Genomic DNA, 16,221 nt, shown 5'->3' with positions numbered 1-16,221 from the left:
AGAGAGAGTGAGGACAGTGGATAGTGTTGCAAAACAGGGGAAGAGAGAGTGGGGGTGACAGGGGCAGAGGGCGGGAGTCAAACCCGGGGTCTGTGGTCTCTGTATATGGCACGCACGATTTAATCCCTGAGCTAAACTGGCGCCCCAAGCCATTGCTCATATAGAATTATTTATCCCTGCAGCTTTAAAATAAAGTTCTGCTTATGTAGATGTTGTTTGCATTGACACAGCAGTCAGTAAAACACATTTAAAGCTGTGATTCTGAGAATTACAAAAGACTTTAATCTTTTATAAAACCTCCAGTACAACAAAACAACTGAGCAAACCATCCCTGGCGTATGAAACTTATAAAGAATGGCACATTCAGCTTCCTGACCTAAGAAGTTATTGTCACAGTATTTCACTGAAGGCTATATTCCCAGATATTATTAAACATTGACATAATAAAAAACAAACTATGAGTATAAAAATCCGTCTCAGTTCCTGAGATGTTAAACTTGCCAGAGCAGAATCTCTTTGGTCATTACTGTTAAACATGAGTGGAGATTTCTCTGCAGTGGTAGTTTTTATAAATACAATAATAATACTTCTAATATTTCGGGTAAAAGACCCTGACGATCTGTCCGTCGGCCCTCTCAGTGTCCAGCCACTTCCCACAAAGGAAGATGGTGGTGACACCATTGGCTGTGTTTGTGACTTCCACGCGGTCTAGCAGCCAGCCGGGGCTCAGGCCAGAGTTGTCGTGCTCCAGCCGAACTTTCTGCAGCTCTCCCATGTCCAGCATTTCCAGAACGAAGCGATCAGTCTGCTCACGCTCGAAAAGGTTACGAAACTTCTGCCGCAGCTGACGGCAGCCTGAGTCACCGTTGGTGCCGTAGATAGTGATGAAAACGTTGGCATCTGTTCCTGCTCCCTTCTCATCGCCCGTGATGACGATGATCTCGTACTTGACGGGCACAAGGCTCCGAGCTTTACTGGCGAAGCTCTCGATGGCCTTCGTGCACTCAAAGGTCAAGAAGTCATCCCTTTTTGGAGAGAGAGGGATGGGGACTTTGCAACTGAAGATGTACCTGGAGAGGTGATGATACAGAGAAGACAGTATGTATGAATAACTCCTGCATTCACTGAATTCACACAGCGGCCATTTTCCCCTGATGTCATGGTCAGGGTGCGAAGCTTTGTTCTAGGTTATAAATCATATTAAAGTAGCAAATTGTCAAATTGTTAATATTTGTTCATTTCTCAATTGATTAGCAACTAAATAGAGAAATTATAGTGAACACCTGGAGTGATATCCCTCTATTTTTAAAGTTGAAAACAATATTTAATAGGTACCAACAGCTAACGTTAGCATTATACTAATTACTAGCTAGCATGACCGTCAGCTAGCTTACAAGACTGTTAGCTTGAAATTTATGCCTTCCCATTATATGGTTTAAAACTATCAAACGATAGCTGTGTCCCAATCCAGGGGTTGCATCCTTCGAAGGCTGTATTTGAAGGCCTATTGCGCCACAGAAGTGAAAATGAAAGGGGCCTTGAAACAAATTATCTTTAAAATAATAGGTTAAGTTAAGTGACGTTAGTTGATAGGTAGTTAGCCCGCTAGCTACCGGTTGCTGGGCAACAGAAGCCGCGTTTGGTGACGCAAGGGTAAGGGTGGGAACAGCTGGTGACACAAACAGGAAATCCTTTGTAGACCAGAGCGTCTCCTTTCAGTTCGGCTTTAACGGCCTACACCGGCTTTGAATGCTAAATCCTCCGTAGACCCCCTCCGATGAAGGCTGGGCCCCAGGGACACAGCTAATAAAATTAGCTAGTAAGAGGTTGACAGCTAATGTTAGCTGTTTTTAAATGGTCGCTAATGGGTTATCAAATATGTTTTTACTTGAAATATGGCCTGATGTCTTTACAGATTTGAACAGTTGCTGATAAATCAAGAAGCGGTGAAAATATATATATATATAATTCATATGATTTAAACCCTACAACACAGCAGCACAATATTAAAACAGCATTTTAGCTAACCACCCTTAGCATCATGTCAGAGGAAAATGGCAGCCGTGTAAATATGGTGAACGGGTGCATACAGTTCATTCCGCAGTAACCGATGTCTTACTTGTTTCCCAGTTCCCTTTCAGTGACGACGACCTCCTCCACAAACCAGAAAAACTCCCCCTTCACTTTCTTTCCATCCTTGGGCGTGTGTCCGAGGCAGATACCAACAATGTCGCCCAAGTTCTTGGATGAAAACTCAAACCTGTCAACATTTCCCCTAAAAAGAGAGGAAAATAAGCACGCAAGAGTGAGTAGCTTTTCTTTTAAATTAGGCCAAATGCTTTAAATTCATGTCACTGCCAATTTGCTCTGTGTCAGAATGAATTTTCTCCAGATGATGTAATGTTGTAACAGCGGATTGCAGTGTTGCTCTGAGCTCAAGTGCTTGCTACTGGTGGGATTATCATAATAAGTGTAAAGGTAGAATAAGAAGGAGAGAAAGCACATCTTCTTTAAGCTTCTTCATGCATACAAGTTGCAGCTCATTGAGTTAATCTCAAGTACCTACCGCAAGAACCTCTTCTTCTTCGAGGAGTTCTCCATTACAAATTCTTTTGATCGGCCCTTCTTCCCCTCCAGTACGATCCAGGCATTTTCTTTGGTTTCTGCCTCAGCCATGTCTCCAGTTGTGGTACAAATTTCGTACTCTTCAGAGAGAAAACATGGACAATAAGAGGATATGTCACAGGCAACTCATAATTTCCACACAGATAATCAGCACATTTATGAGCTTATTTAAAAAGTGCCAAAAATTAAAAGTGTTGTAAAACACAGGGTGGCTTTTATTGTGAAAGAGCCAAAGGACCAAACTTAGCACTGACTGCAATCAGCAATTTTAAGAAAAAACCTGACGGACGTCTTTATTAGAACAGTCAGTTTGTTGGCTGCACTGTATAGAGATATAAAAGTTGCTACTTCCCCCATGATTCTTAGACCTGTAGTATTAAACTGCATCTCAGGTGTTGTAAGATAAAGCGGGTCCTGAGAATAACGACTTTAAAATGTGTTGCCTTACTCGTCTTCTCGTTGAGGTCTAAGTAGTCGTTGTTAGCACAGGCCAGTTCCCTCATTATCTGTCCATCGTCGTCATTCTTGGCCAGCCAGCGGTCGCAGGGGAAACGGAATGTTTTGTCCATGAGCTCATCCTTGACATCAATATAGTCCAGGTGCCATCCTGAAGCGAGACCTGGATGTAGGGGAATCAGGAAGTAAAAAAGACAGTAGGTAAAAACGGTAAGTGCTCCCAGGGTTTCTTCATTGTTCCAAAGATTCCCTTAAAGACACATTACAGATTTAATCAGCCCATCATGCAGTCTGACTGCATGTATCGATGCCTGACCTGTGTTGTCGTGCCACACTCGCACTTTGGAGAGCTCCCCCAGGCTGAGGATATCTGAGAAGCGAAATGTGTCCACCTGCTTGCGCTCAAACTTGTTGGACTTGTTGCACTCTTTCAATGCCAGCGTCCCCGTGTCTCCGTTCTCTCCAAAGACGATGACCCACACATTGGCATCGGTACCTGCCCCTGAGGAGACAGGAGAGAGTCGACCTGTTAGCAACGTGTCAAGAACAGGTAGCCACGCCCCTAAACATACCCTGCATTGTCTTTTTAAGTAGCCTCATCATTATTCAAACTAAACATCATGCTGTATTTAATGAGGCTTAAAATCGATGAATGAGACAAAAAAAAACAGTTAGGAAAATGTTTACTCCATCTATAAAGGGCCTGTGTCCACTAACAACGTGTTTTGTACGGCACTTACTGTTGCTAGGTTACGAAAGCTGTCTGGCGGCACTTCCGATTTCGTTGGTGGTGACTGTTAAGTCTGTTTTAAATTGTTCTGTATGCTTAATAATCGCTTTTATTCAAGGCAATGTTACAAAAAAAAAACATAAATCCAATGTAAAGGAATCGTGTCCTGGCATTAGCAGCAACTCTAGACCTAAAAATTGTATCCTCGAAAAAAGAAAGGATTAGCTTCTCCTCCGCCATTGTTGTTGACAAAGTTGATATTGGAAGACCCACCCCTTCGTGATTTTGATTGGTTGGTGAGGAAGAATTCACATTGACGAGCGCAGCAGTGTTCCAAAACTTATATTATTTTCAATTGAGAGCACTGTGAGCGCAGCAACTAAAAACAGCTGACGCCAAGGGTGTTTTGTGCTGAGGGCGCTGAGCACTGAAAACGCTGAACTGCACTGGTTTTGTAAAAAATACATGCTACCAGCCCAAAAAACGGCATTAGTGGACACAGGTCCCTATATCGACTGAAAAGTAATGTAATTTATCATGTTTCCATAAATTATTTTTTTGTAACCAGTGCAGTCGCCCCCTGCTGGCCATTTCAAAGAAGGCAGCTTTAAGGCACTTCTTATACAGTCTATAAATTTAGCATAATAACAACCAGGATGCTCAAAACTGTCAGGAAAGGGGGGGGGAGTGGGATGCAGGTGCAGACCCAGGGGTGTCTCAAAGTTATCCCAGAGGCATAACAACAAAATCACAGTAGCAAAGAATTGGAAAGGGGAGGAAAAGACAACAAAACTGTATAGAGCTGCTACAGGCTTCCTTAATGAAATAAAGCACTAAAATGATTAACTAAATCACCGCTGCCAAGCAGCTGACTGAAAACCAAAATTGTCCAGGAGACCCAGAAAACTCGAAGCTAAAGGCAAAGGCTGCCCGGGAGGCCTTTGATAACCCAAAAGGCTGGAGTCACACAAACTCTCCAGCACCCCAAATTATTTCCTGGGAAACAGGCAATTAACCACAAATACACACAAAGTTCTGAGTTGGTGTTTGCAGATACACCGACAACTAGAGAAGCCACATGGAGAACCTCTCACTACCTCTGAAGGTGAGATAATGAGTCAGCCCAGGGCACTGGAGACTCAGGGTATATGAAGACTCCCCACACCTGGGCTTAATCAAAGCCAATCAGTGCCACACACACCTGATTGCAGTGAGTGGATTCTTTCACCACTCTCACAGGGCCGAAAGGTTAAGTGCCCTCACAAAAACAGTATAGTTTCATTTAAACTTTTGTTTTTGATGCATCTCTCAAAGTATATTTTATATAATTCTGACTAAAGCATGAAATTCATGAACATTTAAATACAAAACTGTTCTTGACGTCATCTGTGAGCTGTTATGGAGTGTGGGGATTATAAATTATAAAGTGCTTGCTTTGATGTGGATCTTTTAAACTGCAATGCACATGAACTATTGCAGTGATGTGTTGAATTATTTGTTGAAATAAATACTGGGATTGCAAAGCCCCGAGGAAACTCTTCAGCTCACCGAACCATCCACATTATGTGAGAGAGTAAAATGAGCAGCAGAGGAAGCTGCGTCCTCTGACTCAGACAGCACGTCTATGATTCCTCTGTGCTTTATTCTTTCATTACAGTGAGTTAGACACTGAGGGAATGTGTAGGGCGATGGTGAGCACAAACCTCACTCAGTCTGCAGCATGTTTTCAGTGGCCCAGTTTTACACGAGTCTCTACTCTGAGCTGGGACTAGCTAAGTAGCAATAGCACGATAGAAATTCCTGAAATGACTGAAAGAATTCTGTTTTATGTTTCTTTTCATACGCTTCTATATATGTACGTGTACGTACTCAACATTCAGTGCTTCTTCACTCTATACTTGCAGATCCCTTCATAATAATCCCAAGGGAGACCATTACCTTACACAGAGTGTCGCCTATGTAATGTTGTCTGCACGCTTGTGTGTGTGTGTGTGTCTATCTGCCGGCTCATTATTCCTCCCAGAGCCTCAGTGGTGGTGCAGGGCTACATCTTAGCTTCCAGTAACTGCCAAGGGCAGAGAGCGGCCCTTTGAAGTCGGCTCAGAATTCTCGCTATGCTATCGTATTGATCAGCAGCGCTGCTGAGCTACAGAAAATACTGCATGAAGAAAAGCGGGAGCAAAGCTGTGTGGAGGGTTTCTGGAGAGGATTTCTTTCATTACCTTGTCTGAGTCAAACATGAATTATTCCACTTCCACTTCCACATGTCACACGGGTCAAATGAGGACAACTATCTATGTTACATCTCCATCTAACTCAGCCTTGAGCTTTGGATCAGGATTGAAAGAATGAGATTATAGATTTAAAAAACCTTTACAATGTTGCAGCACAAATTTGGTTTTGCAGTGTGCGAAGGCAGAGATCTGAGAATTCCCCCGTAGCTAGCTACTACCAATTTTTAACTTTGAGCACCTAGAGGTTACCCCTGTGTGCTTTATTTTGAAAGAGTACAGAAAACAGTCAAAATAAAGATCAGATGAGAGATTAAAGGTGTGACAGTGTGGCTTGTTTCCACCTTTCCATCATCTCTGAGTCCTTTAGGGTACCCCAGGAGGAGCTGGGGGATGTTGCTGATAAAAGGATGTTTGAGCTGCTTTGAGAATCCCTGAAAGTGACCTGATGCTGACCCAGAGATGAAAGGATGGATGGAGCGTGTGGGCCTCAAACGTGATCTCAAACGCCTTCATGTGTTAAATGCGTTTGAACTCTTCAGTTCTCTTGCCGTACAGGTTTGATCCAAATGTTATTGCTAATTATGCTAAAAGGTGTTCCCCAAGGATCAATCCTAGGTCCCCTTCTGTTCTAATGTAAATGCTTTGATATCATTTGATTTGATGTTATATAATTGTGACCCTTAAGATTAGAGGTTTCCAACCCAAAACATAGCTACTGACACCTGCTGGCTTACCTGCACTATCACTGGTCTTGACCTGGATGATGTAAGTGGTGAGCTCCACCATCGTCTCCTCGTCCACTACAGCAGCCATCTCGCAGATCACGGTTCTCTTTGGTCCACGTGTCCTGGACAGCCACTCCTCGTAGGTGAACACAGACACCTCCTCTGTGGTCAGGTGACGCATGATCACCTGGACGCACAAAGTTAGCTTGTCACATATGACATAAAAATGAGTCTTAATGTCATTTACAAGCCTGACACTTATTGTTTGTTGTTGTTTTTATAATCAGAATCAGAAAAAAGAAACTAGGCTATATGGTTTGAACAAGACTTTGTAGCCATGCTAGCTGCTCTTATAGGCACAGTTTGCGTTAAATGCTAATGTAAGTATGCTAACATGCCAACAATGAAGATGCAAACATTCATATTTTCAGCAAGTATAATTCACTCTGTTAACTACAGTGTATGAGTTAGCCATGCTAGCTTGCAACAATTCGCTAACTAGCTTAACAGTTCACATTGTACTGATGGAAATATGAGCTTTGCAGGTTTATTTAAGTTTAAAATTTGACCTGATTAGGCGCTAGAGGACAAACACTTACTACAATAATTTCTGAGGGTGCAAGAATGTTGGTATCAAATTGTACGGTAATCCAATAGTTGTTAATGTAAGATCAGATTTATCGCCTTAATTGAATAGTTTAAATAAATGCTAACAGGCATTTACAGGTATATATTTTGATTGTATTTTCTTACATGATTTAGAAAGGTTACTGTTTAACAAGGTGCACTCTGCCTGTGATGTTACTGCTGGCACACTGATATAGTGTAAGACAGTGAATTAATGTATCACAGTTGTTGTCAGGGTTCAGTTTTCCTACGGTCAGGACAGACATTAAAGGTGTACCAAGACACCGCAGATGTTCCTCTTGCTCTTGCTTTACCCACATCTCAAAAGTATGTTATTTAGTATGTCATTATTTTATGGTAAACACTAAGACATGGGTCTCCAACCCTGCTCCTGGAGAGCTACCTTCCTGCATGTTTTAGGTTTCACTAACACACCTGATTTGAATTAATGTGCTCGTTATCAACCAACTGAAGCGTCTCAGTGGATTGATTATGAGCAAAACATTCAAATCAGGTGTGTTAGAGTGCGGAGAAACTTAAAACATGCAGGAAGGTAGCTCTCCAGGAGCAGACCCCTGCACTAAGACTACCTAGTGTTGTACTATTTACCGACATTAGATACATGAAGATAATTCATTTACAGCTACAAATGTTCAGCTCATGATGGCACAAGAGGGAATGTCAGTGGATCACTGACATTTCTGAGTAAAGTGGTGGGCTGACAGAGCGGTGGGCTGACAGAGCGGTGGCTGTGGCTCAGTGGTAGAGTCAGTTGTCTCTCAATCGGAAGGTTGGTGGTTCGATTCCTGACTGCTACAGTGACATGTCGACGTGTCCTCGTATGAACGGGAGATGATTGGCACTTAGGCCTGTGTGAATGTGACATGTAGTGTGAAAGCAGCTTTGAGTGGTTGGGAGACTAGCTAAGTGCTATGTAAGTACAGTTCATTCATCATTTACAGACCTTACCATCCTTATAGCCATTCAACTATAATGAATAAGTGCTGTGTCATAGATTGTCATATTAGAGACACTTGTGTGTTACCGCTGTGTGCACAAACCCCGCCTCCTCCCTCATGTCTGATCACTCACCCTGGGAAACATTTCATTACCAGGCAAAGACTCTCCGCTCAGGCTGCCCACACTCGTATTAGCTCTCCACTCTGCATATTTATTGGGGCAGATTACTATGCTGGCAGCTCGCCCGGTGCACTGTTGTGTCCATTTCAATACAGAGACCCAGCAATCCATAAAGGCAGCACATCTGCTTGTGATGCTGAACACACAAGGCTCTGTGCAGGGTCAAATCAAGGAGATGCTCGCAGTCGCCGAGTCCCAGGCACGGACGGACAGGGCCGGGTATTGTTCCTGACTGCTCCGCTGCTCTGCAGGCATGGTGCCTTTAACAGAGGAGACATTTGCATAGGAAATGTGTTCTGTTTCATCAAAGCGTTTGGCCTGAGAGATCAGACTGAATTTGGAGGTGAGCGGTGATGTTGTCCTTGCAGGGTCAGCAGCAGAGAAAAAGTACTGAACCACTTACGGAAACTATTTATGGAGCTGATTATATTTCTGCACTAAACACAAAAAATTAAAGGGAATTTAAAATTGAATGTTTCCTCTCTTTACACACACAGCTCATTTCTGTGTGTGTGTGTGTGTGTGTGTGTACGAACAACAGCATGATGAATAAAATGGGTCAATATGCTCACTCCAGGAACTCTGGGCACTGCTGCGTATGTGTGTGCGTACATGTCTGTGTCTTTGTGGGCGGGTGGGTGAATCATTGACCGTTCTCCTGCAGGCAGGGATAGATGTGTGTGTGTGTGTGTGTGTGTGTGTCTGTGTGATATAATAGATTGGATGATCCTGTGACCTACAGCATACAGTGCCGCGGTAAAAACACAAACCTGTGACGGCTTTGTACTATTGATTTTGGAAGGAGCTAGCAGTTATTGTTCGGCTTTTTGTGCTCCTGGATTTATGTTTTATGGATGAGAGCTGCAGTTTGTTCTTGATAAGCATTTAGTCCTTGACAAGAAGAGAGGAAGGAAACAGATGCATTGATCTTTTTATGCTCATATTGTAGACTTATATCTGCTTAAAGCCTCCTTTTGTTTCCATTTTTGACAATTTTCTTGGATTTAAACATCTCACTGAAGACACATCTGTCTGTTGTGGTTAAACTAGTACTCCAGTCTACAGAGGATGCTCCATTCACAGCCTGTGTAGGCCGTTAAAGCTGTACTCAAATGACACGGTCTGGCATATGGAGGATTTCTTGTTTGCACCACCAGCTGTTCCCGCCCTAACCCTTGTGTAAACATACAAACATTGCTCCTGTCGCCTAGCAATAGGTAGCTAGCAGGCTAACTAGCTAGCGTAACTAACGTCCCGTAACTTAACCAATTATTTTAAAGACAATAAGGGCCCCTTTGTTTTTTAAACATGTCCAACGCTGGCTATTTGATTGAGTTGAAACAAAAACTTTTACATTTAAAAGTGTATTGCTGTCCGCCATCTCGTTTGAATTGGCGCGCGATGAATCTGGGGATACATTGGGCTGCGAAGGATGCACCTGATGGATCCTTTGTGGCCCGGGAAACAGAGGACGCATTTGTTGGCCGCATCTGAGGGAGCCTTCGTATTTGGGACAGCCTTCAACGTGCCGCTGTGACGCAATCGGCCTTCAAATACATCCTTCGAAGGATGCAGCCCCTGGATTGGGACCCAGCGATTGTCTTGCTCTTCTTTATCAATACCTGGTGCCTTTGTTACCCACAATGCAACTCAACTTCTTACAGATTTTTACTTGTAGCAGCTAATGTAGCTTTAAGGCACTAGCCGCAAGCAGAGATAATCATATTCGGCTATAGAGAGAGGTCTGCAAAACCCCAGATTTTGTTGCTAAAAATGTCAACCATTTTTTTTATTTCTCGCCACATTTTTTCACATGTGCTATAGTATCTACTCTCCTAGACCAGTTAACATAAATTGATTGCAATCGTAAAATTGTTGGAGTTTCCCTTTAAGGCGAGCTGACCTTATCCAGGAACCAGTCAGGCCGACTGCCCGAGCCGTCAATCCGAAGCCTCATCTTCCTCAGCGGGGCGATGTCATCGATCTCCATGTTGAAAGTGTCCTCCTGACCGCGCTCAAACCTGTGACCCACCAATCAGACAGCACAGAGTTTAAAATCTACTGCATACTGACCTCTGACCTCTTTATTTTATGATGTGCATGTTTGTCTACCTGTCCTCGTTCTTCTGCAGCAGCATCTCCTCCGTGCTGCCGTTGGCTCCGAACACGGACATGAAGATCAGAGTGTCGGTTCCTGCGTTCTGCACGTCTCCTGTTACTACGGTCACCTCGTAGATGACCTGACAGGAGAAGAGTAGCAGTTAAAAGGTTGACGGTGATGCTAAAAAACTTTCATAACATAATAGTGAGAGGACGGGCCATGAGGAGGGAACCAGTAAAAATGAGCCAAAGCTGTAAATTGGTGAGATTTTAAAGGAGTTCATAATTGTGTTATCTTTTTCATTTTGGCTCCAATCCGATTGGATCGTAGAGGATCAACAAAACCTCTTCAGTTTTGTCGTAGCCTTCAGTTTTTGTATTGTTTAACCTCTCTTGCTTTCTCTCCGCCATCTCTTTTCTTTTTTTCTCCTCTGTAAACAAGCCGACGTCAAATTTACCGGACTTCTTTCAGCGGATTGATATGATGACAGTTAGTCCTCCGGATTGTGTGACTAGAGTGGCATCCTTAGCAACGGTCTGTTCTTGAGAAATAGCAGAATGCTGTAATTAACCAATTAGAAACAAGTCTTTAAAGGGCCAGTTTGCCGATTTTCTACCTCAGTCCTATCATGCTATTATGGGGAGCTAATGCCATTATGGTAGAAAAAAAGGGCAATTTGGCTCTGTGCCTTTGGAGGACGCTGTCCGCTTCCCCAATGGGCCCTGGAAAACCTCCGCCAGACTACGTAAAACGCGTCACCTGGCGGAGGCCAGGGAGCTTGTTAAACTACACTTCCTCAATCTAGGACGCTCGCCTCCGATGTCATGTCTCGTTCAAAACCGCCAGGTTTGAGATGTTTGGGATTTTTTAGATGGTCCACCGGTATATTCTCATCATATTTCAGATTCTGTACCGCTCTGAGCCGTTATCTGCAGCGACAGTAGTATTTCGCTCCAGCGTCTCTCGCTGGGCCGTCCCTTTCAGAGGGAGGGGCGCAATGCACTCTGGGTGTTGTAGGAATGTAGAATGGGCGAACCCACGAGCTGTTTGTACGACTTTCTCCACAGCTATGGCGCCAATTTAAAATATTACTGCTTCTATCGATTACAGAGAACTAAGAGAGAATGGTACAAAATCAATATAACCAATATAAATCTTCATTTTTATAAAAAAAAAAGAAAAGAAAACATTTCCTGGAGATGTCTAATATAGTCACTTTTTGCTTTAAATGGTAAAGGCCATACAGCACAATAATGTTGGTGTTAAATTGTCTCACTATCTCAGGTCTGTTGCAGCACTTTGATGTAACTGTGATGAAAGCAATCCGCCATATGTCTGTGCTTTGCATCGATTTGCTCGCATTAACATACCTTCTGGGAGATGGAAATGTTCTCTGCATCCAGCACGTTGAACACTCTGGCAGTCAAACCGTCTCCTCGATCTTTGGCCAGCCAGCACTTGCAAGCAAAGATGTATTTGACCCCTTTGGTTGGCACAGCAACAGACAGCTCATCAACCAGCCAGCAGCTCTCTGGAGTGGCCCCATCATGGCCGAGCTGCAGGCGGGGAGGGAGAGAAACAATCACTCAGAGCAACGTGGGTGTATTTTTTCTGCCCGTTCATGTGTGTGTTGGTGCACTCCCTCCCTCACCTCGACCTTTTTGATCTCCCCCACGTCTGAACCGTGGGCCTCGAAAGTCTCCAGAGAGCCGGCCTCGAAGCCCTTCCTCCCATCCGGCAGGTCCAGCCACAGCCTCTCGGTCTGGGTGTGATTGGCCCCGATGATGATCACATAAGCCCTGCTGGCGGTGCTCGCGTCGCGCTCCAGTCCGGTGCAGATGGTCATGTGGTACGGTATGACTGCACAGGAAGGGCACAGCACTTATTCATTCATGAGAGCAGCGGGAGGTTGTGTGAAAGATGTTAATGACAAACGTTCACAGGAAAGAGGAAGACTCGGGCGGTTCTTACTCGCGAGCTCGATTTCTTCCTCCTTCTTCTTTTTGCTCTTTTTGTTCATGTTGCTGTCGACGCTCTTTAATGTGAGGGCCGAGTTCTTCTTACTGTTCAGGCCTTCTCTCACTCCTTCATAACCCTGAGGGAACACAACACAGACACATGCAGAGACAGCTCAATGGCATTTACTACCATTCATTTCTAGTGCAGCAATATATGTAATAAAACAATAAAGGAAATGAATCCCCTCCTAGTGTCACACACGGCTCCAATAGAACGAGACAGGAAGCTAAAAAGCAGGACATTAAAGCAGAACAAAGAGGTAAAAAATAAAGTGGGTGAAAAATAATAATCTACCTGGCATGCTGATTTATGTGCTGAGGATTAGAGCTATTGATTTCTTCGATTTCCTGTTGGAGGTGTTGGAGCCGGGTGGTTAAATTATTTTGTTCTCCTCAGAGTTTTAAATTAAAACATCCGAAAAACTCGACGTTACTCGTTATGATTCAGTCTGAACAGTTTCACTGAGTTTTTCACAATAAAGGTGTTCTCATTAAAATGTTTCACAATAAAGGGTCTCAGGATTGTCAAGAGTAAACAGGACAATCTTTCACTGAAGACAAGTTGCTGTTTAGTTCTTTAAGCATGCTGGCAACATCAGCAGGTTAACATTGCAATTGTGTTTGACTTGGCGGTAGAGTGCGAATGTTAATGAACGCTTAATAACGTGTGCTCGGTTGAATGTAAGATGTTGGAAAGAACCTCAAACCGAACAAAAAGAACAAATGATGGAAATAGTTGCATGTGAAAAGAAGCTCAGAAAACTGGACAAACGTGACATGCAAAGAACAACAGGACAGTTGGACAGAGAGGGTAGGCGGAGCTAAGTGGCTGCTTTTCCGCTCTCTGCAAGTGTTGCGAGTAAACAGTAATCTACTATGGCTGAACAAACAAAGAAAAGATGGATGACTACAGATACAACTTCAACAATAAGTGAAAATGCAAAGAAAAAAAAACAAATTGGACGCTCAGATGAAGGCAAACTGTCTAAAAAGGAAAGCGACCGTCAGCGAAAGAAATCAAGAGTTACAGCCGGAGCCAACCGTGGACGTCACACATGCAACACTGTCTGGATAACTGGGAAGTGTGCTCCCACAATTTATCGCCATAGGTGACGCCAAAGAGAACGAAAATGAAATCTTCGCGATTATCACTTTAAAGGAAGCAACCTGACCTTGTCAGGGCTCTGATGGACTGGTTCAGCTCATCTTATGTGTAATTGTGGTTGACATGCATTACTGATGCTCACTGCATTATTGCAACCGAATTGAAAAGATCAACTTCCTTATAAATTGTCAGCTCGAGTCTAAAGTATGTGAAAAAGGTGTGAGAAAACTCACTCTTGTCTGCATTTCAATGTTTGAGGTGCCTTACTCATTTTATTCTCCTTTATCTGGTTGTTTTTTACTAACAGTTCAAAGGCGTCTCTTTATGGAAGCCAAGAACAGCCGTACAACGGTACTATTATGTTGAGAAGAAGAGCTTTGTATCCCGAGATAACAAGATAATCAACCTGTTATCAGGAGAAAACAAGGTTGGCTGGAGTCTTGACAACTGTAGGAACTGATTTAAAGCTCCTGTGAGGAGTTATTTGCTGGTTATGAAACAGACCGAAATTAATTCTGATAACTCTTTAAGACCTACAGAAGCAAACCAGACCATCAGTGACAAGATTATTTCTATATAATTATTTTTACTGCCTACTAATTTGCAATCTGGGGCCTTTAAACAATAACTGACTGGGTTCAGTACTTCCTGTACACAAACAGAAGTCTTTCTTGTTACCTTGACATAGAAGACTCTGCAAATGCGCCGGTCCTCCCTCTTCCTGGACAGCCAGCGTTCACATAAGAAGAGAAAGACCTCCTCTGTATCCACGTCCACCACCTCCACCTGGTCCAGGTACCAGTCGGGGCTCATCATGCTGTTATCGTGGCGGATCTTGATCCTGAACACTTGCCCGAGGTCGACTGCCTCCATGGTGAACTTATCCACCTGTGGAGATAAAAACATGACAGTTAGTGTAAGAATCGTACATTTATGTAGTTTGTGCTTACTCATGTGATATGTTTAGTGATTTCTTACAGATCCTCGCTCAAACTTGTTGCTGTTTGTCTCCGACTTGCTGAGTTTCCTCTCCCCGGTGTCGCCCAGGTCCCCGTAGATGGTGAGGAAGACGTTGGCGTCTGTTCCGGCTCCGTAAACGTCCCCTGTCATCACTGACACTGTGTATGTGTGAGCTGTAGTGGAAATGTTCACACGTTAGCACACAGGGGGGAGAATGATTATAGATAGAAAAGAATGCAATTTTCCATCACTGTTGATGCTGCTCTAAAAACAGAGAGTCATTCAGGGAAGGCAAAGACCTGGAGGCATGAGACAGGAAACCTAAGGGAGACTAATCTGCGTGATTTTCCTGCATGTTTGTGTGTGTGAATGCAGTTGAATGTGTTGTCTGCGTGTGTGACGTACTCTCCAGGGCATCCTCCACCTCCACCTCAGTGACCTTCAGGTTTCCGTCTCGGGAAAGTTTCTCCGTGATGATGTCAGACGGCACCAGCTCTCTCACCGTCTCTCCGTCATCCTCAGACTTGGCGAGCCAGCGCTCACAGGGGAAGATGACCGTCTCTGAACCCTGCAGAGAGAGAGAGAAAGAGAGAGAGAGAGAGAGAGAGAGAGAGAGGGAGAGGCTGGGGTTTAATTTATGTGTTTGTGCCTCAGAGGAGACAGTGAACACAGAGTCCTGGATTAGTCGGAGCCTCTGCTCAGAGTGTGAGACATAAACAGAAATGGCAGCAGTGGGTTACCCTACTCTGTATGTGAGGAGAACATCTCCACCTGCTGACCAAACGCTGATGTTTCACCAGCACATGTGAGTATTTAGATGTAGGCAGAGGTCAATGTAAATCCTCTGCATCAAATACTGAAGATGTTTATTTTAAGTTGTTAAGATTTTTATTTCTCTAAATGTTTGACAGTTTCAATCGCTGGTTCTGCAACAGCTGAGGATTAAAGATCCAAAACATACGATCATCTTATAAAATGTGGCGGCTTTTTATGGATTTAAGTTTCCAACAGTGAATAAAGTAGCTACAACTATCCATCCATTATCTATACTGCTTATCCTGTTCAGGGTCGTGGGGCCCAGCTGTCATTGGGCGAGAGGCGGGGTTACTGTTACCTGTCAATCACAGGGCTGACACACAGACACAGACATCCTTTCACCAGTGAACCTAACGAGCATGTCTTTGTGCTGTGGGAGGAAGCCGGAGAACCCGGAGGGAACCCACGCATACTCGACCCACTTACGTCCGAACCGGGGTTCGAACCAGGACCCTTCTAGCTGTACTAACCACTGCACCACCGTGCAGCCTCAGCTAGAACTGGCTCCAACGTAATCTATGACGAGTGACACGATGATACATATAATCAATCAAGTGACATAACCAATGCAGGTATTATGACTTTTAATGAGTATTTTTTCTGTTATGGTGTGGGGTTTTCTTGTGTTTTGTTTTTCCTCTCCTCTTTGTGTTACCTTTCCCCACAGTGTGTGTGTGTGTGTGT

At 43.8% G+C, this 16,221-nt stretch overlaps 1 protein-coding gene across 1 annotated transcript in view; it reads right to left on the bottom strand.

Moving 5' to 3' along the window:
- Nucleotides 1-214: 214 nt before the first annotated feature.
- Nucleotides 215-16,221, bottom strand: part of loxhd1a (lipoxygenase homology PLAT domains 1a) — a 38,988-nt gene continuing 22,981 nt past the window's right edge. The window contains exons 29-42 of the mRNA XM_069673370.1: nucleotides 15,127-15,289; nucleotides 14,740-14,894; nucleotides 14,440-14,649; nucleotides 12,610-12,733; nucleotides 12,290-12,498; nucleotides 12,009-12,194; nucleotides 10,650-10,777; nucleotides 10,441-10,558; nucleotides 6,780-6,957; nucleotides 3,398-3,583; nucleotides 3,074-3,244; nucleotides 2,567-2,705; nucleotides 2,120-2,275; nucleotides 215-1,070 (exon numbers count right to left, since the gene is read on the bottom strand). Of these exons, the coding sequence (XP_069529471.1) occupies nucleotides 590-1,070; nucleotides 2,120-2,275; nucleotides 2,567-2,705; nucleotides 3,074-3,244; nucleotides 3,398-3,583; nucleotides 6,780-6,957; nucleotides 10,441-10,558; nucleotides 10,650-10,777; nucleotides 12,009-12,194; nucleotides 12,290-12,498; nucleotides 12,610-12,733; nucleotides 14,440-14,649; nucleotides 14,740-14,894; nucleotides 15,127-15,289 (2,604 nt within the window). The 3' untranslated portion in view covers nucleotides 215-589. The remainder of the gene's footprint in view (nucleotides 1,071-2,119; nucleotides 2,276-2,566; nucleotides 2,706-3,073; nucleotides 3,245-3,397; nucleotides 3,584-6,779; nucleotides 6,958-10,440; nucleotides 10,559-10,649; nucleotides 10,778-12,008; nucleotides 12,195-12,289; nucleotides 12,499-12,609; nucleotides 12,734-14,439; nucleotides 14,650-14,739; nucleotides 14,895-15,126; nucleotides 15,290-16,221) is intronic.

Source organism: Semicossyphus pulcher, unplaced genomic scaffold (genome assembly GCF_022749685.1).
Source record: "Semicossyphus pulcher isolate SPU_LCO1_2020_fin unplaced genomic scaffold, fSemPul1.0.p SCAF_22, whole genome shotgun sequence".
Lineage (NCBI taxonomy): Eukaryota > Metazoa > Chordata > Actinopteri > Labriformes > Labridae > Semicossyphus > Semicossyphus pulcher.
This window is presented reverse-complemented; position numbering and strand designations above follow the sequence as displayed.